Raw genomic sequence first — 11734 nt, 5'->3', positions numbered from 1 at the left:
TGGCCGCGTGCAAGGCAAACGCCCTACCCGCTGTGCTATAGCTCCAGCCCCTATTTACTTTCCTTTTATTGGGGGTGTTGTGCCACATGTGGGAGTGCATGGGAATTGCTCCTGGAGGGAACATGTGATGGGGGCTGGAAGCCGGGCTTCTGCGTCCGGACAGGGCGCTCTACCTGAGGAGACTCCTGACCCTGGGCACACACCTGGCAGTCTCCAGAAACAAAGGGGGTGCCCACCCCCCTTTGCAGCCCCCACCCACGGAGAACAGCTCTCTGCTTAGACTGTGCAGGGACCCTGGGCAGTAGACTTCAAGGACTCAATGCCGTGCGCAGAGTACAGGTCAGTGTTTCATGTCACACTTCCCTCTGGACACAGTGGCCAATGCAGAGGATATGGGGAGTGGGTGAGTGAGGCTCTCACAGATGCTTCCTACCCGCAGGAACTCACCTGCAAGAGGGGGTCAGTCCTGGAGAATCCTAAGTTCACCTAAGAGGTGAACCCAAGTTCTTCAGTGTCTGGTGTCTGGGATTGGCACCCGGCCCTTCTACCTTCCTGCTGTGATCTTGGCACCTTGCTTAAGTGCACTCTTTTCAGCTTCCTCAGCTGAGGAGAGGGCACTGAGTACTTTAGGCACATTGCCCTCCCTCCTCAGGACCTGCTCTGAGAAGGGGGCTGCCAGTGTCCCTCCCTCTTCCCCCTTTCATCCCCTTCCCTCTCCTCTCCTGCCACACCCAGCGATGCCAGGGGTTCCTCCTGGCTCTGCACTTTGGGATCACACCCGGCGGGCTCGGGGGACCATTTGGGCCGCCAGGAACCTGGGTCAGTCACATGCAAGGCAAACGCCCTATACAGTGAGCTATCACTCCGTGCATCCATTCCCTAGATCGGAGAAGGCCAGTGGCCCCCCGGCGTGACGGGACCCGGGATTGCAGCCCAGCGTCTGGGGACCTTCAGTTCGCTGCCTCGCTCCACCGTGAAGCGCCGCGGGAAGGAGGCTCCTCCAGGCGCCCAGTGCTGGGCGGCTACGGTCATTTTTAATTATTGCCCCGCCGGCGGGTGCGAGGAGGAGGAGGGCACAGGAAGCGGGGGTGGGTGGGGTGGGGGTGGGGGGAAGGCACGGCGACGCCTGCTACAAGCGTGCCTCCAAGTCCGGTTCGCTGGCCGGGCGCCGCACCTGCGCAGTGCACACGCCTGGGTAGCGCTGGCGCTGGCGCAGTCGCACCACCTTGTGGTCCACGTCCTGCCCGATCTTCTTGCTGTTGAGGCTCTGTGCGAGGCTCTGGCGCATCTGCTGCAGCTCCTCCAGGTTCTTCTCCATGTGCGCGATGTGGCGCTGCAGCTTGTCAGTGCCCTGTGAAGGGGCACGCGGGTGGCACAGCGGCAGGCCGGCGCACTCATGCATGTGTGTGCGCGTGTTGTCTTTGGCTTGGGTTTTGTTTGTTTTTGGGTCACACCTGACGCTGCTGAGGGACTTCTCCGGGCTCTGCACTCAGGAATCACACCTGGTGGTACTCAGGAGCCCACAGAGGGTGCTGGGAGCCAACCTAGATGGACTGGGTGCCAGGCAAGCGCCCTCCCTGCTGTCCTTTTGCTCTGGTCCCATGTGTGCATGTATGTATGTATACACATGTGCCTGTATGTGTGTAGACAAGCATTGCCTCCTGGTGAGGGAGGGCTGAACCAGCCCACGGAGGGTTGGGTGTGCTGCAAAGGAAGCAGCGTCTGGGCAGGGCAGAGGTGGGAGCCTGGGAGGGGCAAGGCAGACGTGCTCCAGCGCTCCTGAGATTCCCCGAGACTCCTGGGAGGGGCCACACCCTGCAGGCATGGGGTGAGGGGCACAGAGGTGGAGGGAGCTGGGATCAGACTGGGCATCAGACAGGTGTGGCCGGGCCTCCTCCTAGGGGCCCTGCCAGAGAACTGACCAACAGCTGTGCGGGGCAGGGCAGCGCTTGGTGTACCTGGGCCAGCCGCAGGGCCTCGGGGAGTTGGGTGCCCACATGTCTCTGGTAAACGCGCACCAGGGGTCTGTCCAGCTTCTCTCGAACCTCCAGATAATTCTTCGTCATGGGTCCCTAGTGCGGAGCAGCATGGAGACCAGTGAGGCCCACGCCCCAGGCCTGGCCCTCCCCGCACCTCAGCCCCAGCCTTGCCTTGATGAGGCCGTGGGTGATGGACATCTCGTGGTTGAACTTGGTGCACCGATGGATCGTGCCCCGCATCAGCCCATAGGCCATGGTGAGTCTCTCCTGGGAGCCCCAGGGCGATCCCCCAGGTTTCCGATCACCTCCTGCTTCCTGACCCCTCCCCCGACCCCCACCTGCCCCCTCCCTCAGACAAGCACCTTCAGCTCCATTGTCTCACGCATTTTCTGTGCCAGCGTGGCACAGACGTGGTCACACATCTGCTGCTGCTGCGCATGGACGGCGGCCTCGCTGGCCGCCAGCTCCTGTAGGATGTCCGTGGACTCCACCAGCAGCCGCTTGGCCTCCTGCATCAGCGTGGCACACTCTGGGGGACAGGGCGGCACCGGCAGGCCTGCTCACCCCCCATGTCTGCAGGGCCCTCATGGGCCTGTCTGTGGTGGGGAGACAGAGCAGGGCCAGGGCATGGGGAGAGCGTGGGCAGCAGCTGGCCAGGTGTTGGCTCTGCTTTGGCTCATTACTAGATTCTGCGCCCCCCCCAATTATTCTCTCAGATATTTTTCCAGCTTCATTACCCCCCTGAAGTCCTAAATGAGGGGGGTGCTGAGGCCCCATGTCCACGATGACATCCAGGGCACCCCTCAACGGGCTCCTTCCTGCAAGACCTACCTGGGGTATAAGCAGCCAGGGGGTCCGGAGGTGGGGTCCTCGTGCCCTTGGTGTCTGGAGTCGGGTTGCGGGTCAGGTCCAGCCAGGAATGGCGGCAAGCCTGCTCCAGAGCCTTGTCCAGGGGCTGGTTTATGAGGTCCAACACTTGGAGCCTCTCCTTATAGTTGAACATCAGGGCATCCCGGCAGGAGGCCAGGGCCTGTGAGGAAGGAGCAGAGGAGAGAGGGGAGCAGGGGGAGGGGAGAAGAGACAGGGGAGCAGGGGAGGGGAAAGGAGAGAGGGAAGAGGGGAGAGGGGAGCAGGAGAGGGGAGAGGAGAGGAGAGGGGAAAGGAGAGAGAGAAGAGGGGAGAGGGAAGGGGAGAGGAGAGGGGAATGGAGAGAGGGAAGAAGGGAGAGGGGAACAGGGGAGGGGAGAGGAGAGGGCAAAGGAGAGAGGGGAACAGGGGAGAGGAGAGAGGGGAGCAGGGGAGAGGGGAGCAGAGGAGGGGAGGAGGAGAGGAGAGAGGGGAGCAGGGGAGAGGAAAGGAGAGAGGGAGAGGAGAGAGGGGAGCAGAGGAGGGGAGAGGGGAGCAGTTGGGATAGAGGCAGGCTCAGGTGGAGCAGAGAGGGGAGCTCTGGGTAGGGCAGGAAGTGCTTCCTGTGCCAGGCCAGAGGCTCCCTAGGGCAGCAGAGGCTCTCCTGCCCAGCTGGCTGCAGCCATACGGACACCCGGACCCCGTCCCGCTCCATCCGCAGCTGCTGTCTGGGCTGAGCAGCAGGGAGGTCAGGGCCTCTGTCTGATGGCTCAGTCACATGGTGCTGGCTCCTGTCCAGCTGTCCATCTGAAGTGCAGGCCGGTGTAGCTACCCCCCACCCTCTGCTGCCCTGAGGGTTCAGGCCCCCACATCTGCCTTGGGGTCCCAATAGCTCTAGTGGCTATGGGCAGCCCTCAGGCAACCTCGGAGACCCCTGCCCAGGGAGTGGGGATCTTGGACCCTCATTCTCACCCGAGCCCATCCAACACTGTGAGGTCAGGTCCAGGAAAGGAGGTTCTGAGACCTCCAGGGAACTGTCTTTCATTTGTCATATTGGGGCCCACCCTGTGATACTCAGGGCTTACTCCTGATTCTGAGCTCAGGGGTCCATCCTGGCTGGTAGGGGAGTCCCTTCTGAGTAGGGGAGCTCAGTGCCTTACTTGCTGGCCCCTTCCAGTGGACCTACCTTCCTTCCTTCCTTCCTTCCTTCCTTCCTTCCTTCCTTCCTTCCTTCCTTCCTTCCTTCCTTTTCCTTCCTTCCTTCCTTCCTTCCTTCCTTCCTTCCTTCCTTTTCCTTCCTTCCTTCCTTCCTTCCTTCCTTCCTTCCTTCCTTCCTTTTCCTTCCTTTTCCTTCCTTCCTTCCTTCCTTCCTTCCTTTTCCTTCCTTCCTTCCTTCCTTCCTTCCTTCCTTTTCCTTCCTTCCTTCCTTCCTTCTTTCCTTCCTTCCTTTTCCTTCCTTCCTTCCTTCCTTCCTTCCTTTTCCTTCCTTCCTTCCTTCCTTCCTTCCTTCCTTCCTTTTCCTTCCTTCCTTCCTTCCTTCCTTCCTTCCTTCCTTTTCCTTCCTTCCTTCCTTCCTTTTCCTTCCTTCCTTCCTTCCTTCCTTCCTTCCTTCTTCCCCTTCCTTCCTTCCTTCCTTCCTTCCTTCCTTCCTTCCTTCCTTCCTTCCTTCCCCTTCCTTCCTTCCTTCCTTCCTTCCTTTCTTCCTTCCTTCCTCCCTTCCTTCCTTTTTTCCTCCTTCCTTCCTCCTTTTCCCTCCCTCCCTCCCTCCCTCCCTCCCTCCCTCCCTCCCTCCCTTTCTTCCTTCCATAATAAAATCACAAAGTTGTTCACGATTGGGTTTCAGGCTGTTTCAACACCCTTCACCAGAGTCCACTTCCTTCCACCAATGCTGTTCTTCAGCCCCAGAGGGTCTGGTTCACACAAGAGGCCCCATTCTTGGCTCAGAGTCTGGCATTTGCATTTTGCAGGGGGGAGGGACCAGTGCACTGAGGTTAGGCCATGTGTGAGCGGCTGGGCTGCCACAGTGGGATGCCCTTCCCCGCCCTTTAGTTGCTCTGGCACCCACCTTGAGCAGAGTCTCAGACTTGTCCATGTCTTTCTCCATCTTGCTCTTCAGGATCCGAAGCTCTTGCCTCTCCCAGGTGAGGGCACTGTCTGCCTTGTCAGGAATCTGGGAGCAAGGAGACTGTCACCTTTGCAGGCGTTTCCCTTTCAGTTGGGAATCAAGTAGAGTGGGGTCTCCTGGCAGGGCCTGGGAGGAGGCTCTCACTGCCTGAGGAAGGGGCGTCCTCACTGTGGGGGTGCCACCTCATGCATTCTGGCGTGGAGGTCAGAGTTGGGGGTGTTTTTCCCTTTGGGATCTCACTGTGAGAGAGCTAGTACTCTGGGTGGCCTTCAGCTGGGGTTCTCATCTCCAGGGAGGAGAGTGGGGGCTCTTTGTCCCTTTTCCTGTTGGGGGTTCAGTAGCTAGTTTGCATGCAGGGGCTGTTTGGGGAAGCCGGTTTTACTCTCTGGGGCTGGGGTCCCCTGTGCTTAGTAATGTTTCCCCTCTGGTCAGAATTGGAGGGCTCTTGTCCTGGGAACTGTGAGGTCAGCTATCGGAAGCTGAGCTGTCTGGTTCTCCCCTTCCCAGGGAGTTGCAAGACCACCCCTGCTGGGCTGGGGGAGGGTGAGAGTCTTCTGCTGGGCCTTCTCTGGGCGGGGGCCTGTGAACCAGAGGACCCCAATGGTGTCCCCGCTCCCCATGAATCCTGGCTTTTGCCAAGGCTGAGGCTGGGCTTCGGTTCTTTAAATACACATTTTGTGGAGTTTCCACTGAGTTGAGAACCCCAAGGGCATTGCCTCCTTTCCTGGGGTGGGGGGACGGTGTGAGATGGAGGGCTTCAGTTGGGAATCAAGTAGAGTGGGGTCTCCTGGCAGGGGGCCGGGAGGATGAGCTCATGCCTAGATTGGAAGTGGTGGGCATTTCCCCTTCAGAAAACTTTCACTGGTCTGCCTCTCACTTGCTGGGGGACTGGGAGAAATCTCCCCGGGGAATGGGATCAGACAGCCGAGGGTGGTCTCCCTGGGGCTGGGAGTGCCCTTGGTCACTGTGTGTCCTGGTGGCGTGCTTCTGTGTGCTCGGCTGTGTGTTCTCTCTGAGGGGAGGGTTTTCTCCAGGATGAGTACCGAGAAGCTAAGTCTCTTCCTCTGTCCCTGGTTTCTTTGTGTGTGTCTGTGTGTGTGTGTGTGTGTGCATACATGTGTGCATGTTTGTATGCATGTGTGTGCGCATATGTGCATGTAAGTATGTGTGTCCTGTGTGTATGTGTGCACGTGAGCATGTGTGCACGTGTGTATGTACGTGTATGTACGCGTGTGTGCGTGTGTGCATATGGGTCCATGTGTGCATGCGTGTGTGTGCATGTGTGCATGTGTATGGGTCCATGTGTGCATGCGTGTGTGTGCATGTGTGCTTGTGTGCATGTGTATGCGTGCGTGTGGGGGGGGGTTGTGCAGGAAGCATCTCCCACCTTCTCCGACTCAGGCCGGTGGCTCCGCAGCTTGCTGCTCTGCTGGTTCACCAGCAGGCCCTGGCGCACCTCACGGAGCCTGCGGCCGGTGGCCTCGCGCTGGCGCAGCAGCCGCTGCAGCTGCCGGTTCACCTGCTGCAGGGCACGGCCCAGGCGCGCCACCACGAGGCGCGTCCCCCGCGCGTGCGCGTGCACCAGCTGCGCCGTCTGCAGCGCCCGCGCGTCGCGGTGCAGGGGCAGCGGCAGGCGCGCGTGCCACATGGGCGGCTTCATCCGGCTGCGCCACAGCGTCACGCCCTCGCCCGGCGGCGGCCTCTCCACGGGCGCGCCGCCCGGCGCCCGCTCCACGCGGAAGCGCCAGGGCTGCATGTAGGCGGCGCGCCACAGGTGGGGGGCCACGTCGGCGTCCCGCGCGCCGCCACCGCCGTCCGCGGGCTGCCACATGGTCACCGCCTCCTGCCCGCAGCGCTCCGTCAGCTGCTCCGCCTTCCTCACCGCGGCCTGCGCCGCCGCGCGCCACTCGCGGGCCCCCACGGACATGTCCTGGTCGCGCGCGGCCGGCGGCTCGGGCATGCTCGCCCCCGTAGGGCACCTCCGACGCCGCCACCGAGTGCGCCGGCTTCGTTCCCACGGCGACAGAACGAGGCCGCCGCGGGGTTCCGGGGAGGGGCGGGCCGGGCGCTCCTCGAACCCCGGCGCGGCGCGCTGCTTCCGCCCGCGCTCCCCTCGGAGGGGCCGGGCTGCTCCTCAGGCGCGGCTCTCCCGCCGCCCTCCCGCTGCAGCCCTGGCGGCCCCAGCGCCCAGGCCGGGGCTTTGCCGGGGTGCAGGCCTGACTGGGGAGGAGACTCGCTCCAGCACCGGCGGGGCCTGCGTCCAGGCGCCCACCCTGACACAACGCCTGTGTCATACCACAGACCAGTGTTGTACCACACACCCACACCTTCCCACACACCCACACCGTCCCGCACGCCCAACCTCCCACAACCCACACCTTCCCGCACACCCACACCTACCCCGCACACCACATCTTCGCAGCACACCCACACCCTCCCGCACACCACCCCTTCCCGCACACGGACACCTTCCCCACATACCACACCTATCTACACACCACGCCTTTCCACACACCCACACCTTCCCGCACACCCACACCTTCCCACACACCCACACCTTCCCTGCACACCACATCTTCGCCACACACCACACCTATCTACACACCATGCCTTCCCACACACCCACACCTTACACACCCACACCTACCCACACACCAGAACTTCCCACACAACACACCTTCCCACATGCCCACACCTTTCCGCTTGCTACACCTTCCTGGACGCCACAACGTCCCTCACGCTACACCTTCCCACACACCCACACCTTCCCGCACACCACAGCTTTCCTGCTCACCACAGCTTCCCGCACACCCACACCTTCCCTGCACACCACACCTTCCCGCAACCACACCTTCCCCGCACACCAACACCTTCCCCACACACCACACTATCTGCACACCACACCGCCCCACACACCCACACCTTACACACCCACACCTACCCAAACAACACACCTTCCCACACAACAACCTTCCCACACACTCACACCTTCCTACATATTCATATTCATTTTCCCACACACCCACTCTTTCCTGCAGAGCCACACTGTCAAACACACCTACCTTGTCATAGTCACACCTACCATCCCACACTTGCTGTGCGCCTTTGTCTGGGCACTGACATTCGCCTGCACCACTGCCTGTGCTCGCTCTACTCGCTTCTCTTCCTTTTAGTCTTCCGAGCCTCCTTGGACCCATAGATCGACTTCCAAAACTCAGATCCAGTTTCTGGCTTTGCTGGTATGTTTTGGGCAAGAGTCTAGACAGAGGTGAGGAATCTCTGGCCCATTGAGAGTTCATGTGGTCTGGCCCTGGTCTCCATTGCTCATCTGCAAGTCTGTGTGTGTTGCGTGAGTGACACTGTACCTACCCAAATGGCCCTTGAGGGAGAGGGTTTCCCTGCCAGTCAAGACCGACAGAGGGGGCTTTCTTAGAAGCGGGGCCCTACCTGAGTCTGGACAGCCCGCATGGCCAGGGGCCAGTCTCAGTCTCCCAGAGATTTGTTGTATATGCTGGGACAGAAACTGTCCTGTGGTGACAGTCTCATATACACACTATGTGGAGGCTGGGGAACTCTCAACAAGGCACGCTCTGAAGCTGAGTGACTTCATGTGCACGCGCATACTTGGCTGCTACAGACAAGGAGGAAGAGGGACCGAGAAGCACCTGCCCTGGCGAGTCTGGGGGGTGGCTCACTCTTGCCAGAGGACTAGCGTCCCACTGTAGGTGACCCTGGCCACGGGGAAGTAGAGTGACCTCAGCTCTGAGTGTCACTGACATTCTTTCGGGCTGGTGTGTGGGGACAGGCTGCTTGCGGGGCTGGGAGGCGGTTCCCGGCACCCAAACCCTCTCCCTCCTTATTTCTGCTGTGCCTGTGGAGATGCCCTTCACACTGAGATCTGGAGATCATTACTAGAGACCCCTTTTCAGGGTCCCCCGTGCCTCCCCTTCTGGGGCATCAAGTTCTACTTTTAGCTGGGTGCCCCCCTTTCTCCTGGAGATAAGCACACCCGTTTGTCTCTTGTTCCAGGGGGATGTGACCCAGAATCAGTTTTGTCTTTGAGAATGAGGTCGCCTTGCTGGGGAGGTGTCGGGAGGCCTGGGAAGCCCCCAGCGGTGGCAGCAGGGAGATTCTTCCTGGCCCCTGCCTAGGCGGTGACAGTCGTCAAGGACCCGTGGTTGTGGCCCCTGGAGCGGAGGAGGAGGTGGCGAGGGAACTCAGGGCTTTGTTGCAGCTGGGGCCATGCTCAGTCCATGGTTCATTCCTCTCCTCTCCGGGGGCTCGGCTGTGGAGCCCCGAGTCTGGCTCGTCCTCACACTGTTGGCTGCTGTCGGGTGACCCTGCCACTCTGGGGACAGCCTCTCCCATTGGCTGGGGAGGCAGGGAGAGAGCCCAACCCAGGGCTGTGTGGACGAGAGTTTGTGGACAGGGATCAGAACATGGCAGGGTTTCTAGCCTTACCATTCCCTGAGCCCTGATGACAGTCAGGAGTGACCCTGGTGGCCCACAGTGAGCAGGACGCAGGCACACACGGCACTGGTGGTACCCAGTGTCAGGGACTGTGTCACCAATTCAGATCACCTAGCCCAGCTGGTTGAACACCTCTAGCGCTGTCTCCTCACTCAAACTCCTTCCTTCCTCCCTCCGTCCCGGCCCCCACCTCCTTTCTGTTCCCAGGGAGGCATGAGGGCTGCCCGCATCCGGCTTCATCCTGAACTTCATTGTCCATCCCATTGTGACCTGCCCCGACCCCTGCTATGCTTGTCCTGTCCAGTCCTGGGAGGCCTCACCCCCAGCTTTTGCGTCTGGATAACCCATGACTTTTCATTTCTTGTTTTTATTTTCAAAGTTTTTTTTTTTTTTTTTTTTTTTTTTTTTTTTGCTTTTTTGGGTCACACCCGGCGATACACAGGGATTACTCCTGGCTTTGCACTCAGGAACTACTCCTGGCAGTGCTCAGGGGACCACATGGGATGCTGGGAATTGAACCCGGGTCGGCCGTGTGCAAGGCAAACGCCCTACCCGCTGGGCTATTGTTCCAGCCCCTTATTTTCAATGTTGTAATGATTAATTTTATATACGTCCTCTCCAGATTTGATTTGGGGAGTACACCTGGTGGTGCTCAAGTGTCGTGCCTTGCTTTTGCATTCTTTCTTACCCTTCAAATACTGTTCCCAGCGATTTTTACTCAGCACCACAGTGCACACCTGACGCTTGTGTGCTCGGGCCCAGTGTGCTGTGGGCCAGCAGGCAGCATCAACTTCAGACTCAATTCCTCACGTGCGGTGGGCATGAACTGCAACACCTGAAGCCCAGGCCATAATTTTCAAATTCATTTTCTGTGTAATGTGATCAGAGAATAACATTGTGTGTGTTTAAAGTCTTGTTTTGATGCATTTAGGTTTTCTCCTTGCCCAGAGTGCAGAAACCTTTGACATGGCCTCAGCATGGAGCGATTGTGTGTGTTTTTTCATTTTGTCTTGAGTCCACACCCAGCAGGGCTCAGGGCTGACTCCTGGCTCTGTGCTCAGGGGGCCCTAAGGGGCTCGGGCATCCTTCTCACTGTAGTCTGTCCCATGCTCTGGGGCTGCACTTTTGTCAGAGGGTCAGGGACAAGGTATGTTGTCCTGAGACTGGGCTGTCCCACACTTCAGCACATTCACAAATGTCTAGCAGCCACCATCTTGGGAGATGTTCTCATTCATTTAAATGCCCCCTTTCATGGAGAGGACATGGTGTGCTAAGGTACCCAGTGATACAGTTTACTATGCAAGGCCGGAAAAGCCCCACGACCCTGACAGATGTGCTCACTCATGGTGCTGTGTCCTCTCCTGGAACATGCAGCAGCACTGACCACTGGCTACTCCCTCCCCCAGGAGAAGCTGACCTCCTCCCTCCATCCTGGTTGGAGTCTGCCTCTGGCCTCTCCACCACTTGCGACTGCAGACAAGGACAAGATGGGGAGCAGGGAGTCACCCCACCCCTCCTCAGGCCTCTTTTCTTCCCTAAAATTCACAGCTGGTCGGTCAGGCCACTTAGCACAGGTTACAGGAGGGGACTTGCTTTCCTTCCTTCCGCCTGTCCCCATCCTTCGGGGCCTGGGGATGACGGGGAAGCTGCCTGTTCGTAATGAGACACCCCTCTGCCTTAATGACTCTGGGGATGGTGTGGGTGCCGCAGGCCAGCTCTGCCCTAATTAATTAATAGGGAACTTGTCCCACCGAGGAATTAGCCTGATTCTTCCCACTCAGGCTCTTCTGGCTCAGCCCACACCCCACAACCAGGACAGTCATTTGGGACAGTTGAGGCGCTCTGCTGAGGGCTGCCCTGATGGGCTGTGGTGGGCTCCCTGTCCCCCTGCTGTGTGCCAAGTCCTGCCCTACTCTGATGGGGAGGCCGGGAAAGAGCCCAGGCTGCAGGTGGGAGTGGGACCCTGAGCAGGGTCCCCTAAGTGTACTTTTCAGCCCAGGGGGTCAGACACTGGGCACTCAGCTGTTGGCATGTTGGCCATGGGCAAAGCTTGGCAGGGTGGTCAGTAGAAGAAAAGGAGCAAGTGGACAACCCCCTATTGTGGCTGTGATTTTGAAAAGGCGAAGGAGCCGTTTCTTTTTGATTTCTTATCCTTTTTGTTTTCTTTTCGCCATTGCCACAATGCTCAAGGCTCATTCCTGGTGCTGCCCTCAAGGGTCACTTCTGGCAGGTCTTGGCACCGTACGGTTTGCCAGGTTTCCAACTTAGCTGTCTCCCTGCTAGTGTATCTCTCAGCACCCCTGGAGTTTTTCTT

General features: G+C 59.4%; 1 protein-coding gene across 1 annotated transcript; it reads right to left on the bottom strand.

The window, feature by feature from the left end:
• Nucleotides 1-1129: 1129 nt before the first annotated feature.
• TEKTL1 (tektin like 1) lies at nt 1130-11243 on the bottom strand. Its single transcript, XM_056119651.1, has 8 exons — nt 11229-11243; nt 6338-6901; nt 4891-4995; nt 2811-3009; nt 2342-2508; nt 2151-2246; nt 1959-2072; nt 1130-1351 (listed from the first exon to the last, which is right to left on the bottom strand). Exons 1-8 carry the CDS (start codon nt 11241-11243, stop codon nt 1130-1132), a joined length of 1482 nt encoding a protein of 493 aa, XP_055975626.1.
• Between the last annotated feature and the right edge of the window lie 491 nt (nt 11244-11734).

This window comes from Sorex fumeus, unplaced genomic scaffold (genome assembly GCF_029834395.1).
Source record: "Sorex fumeus unplaced genomic scaffold, SorFum_2.1 ptg000041l, whole genome shotgun sequence".
Taxonomy (NCBI): Eukaryota; Metazoa; Chordata; class Mammalia; order Eulipotyphla; family Soricidae; genus Sorex; species Sorex fumeus.
Note: the sequence above shows the minus strand (reverse complement) of the source record. Positions and strands in the feature narration are given on the sequence as shown.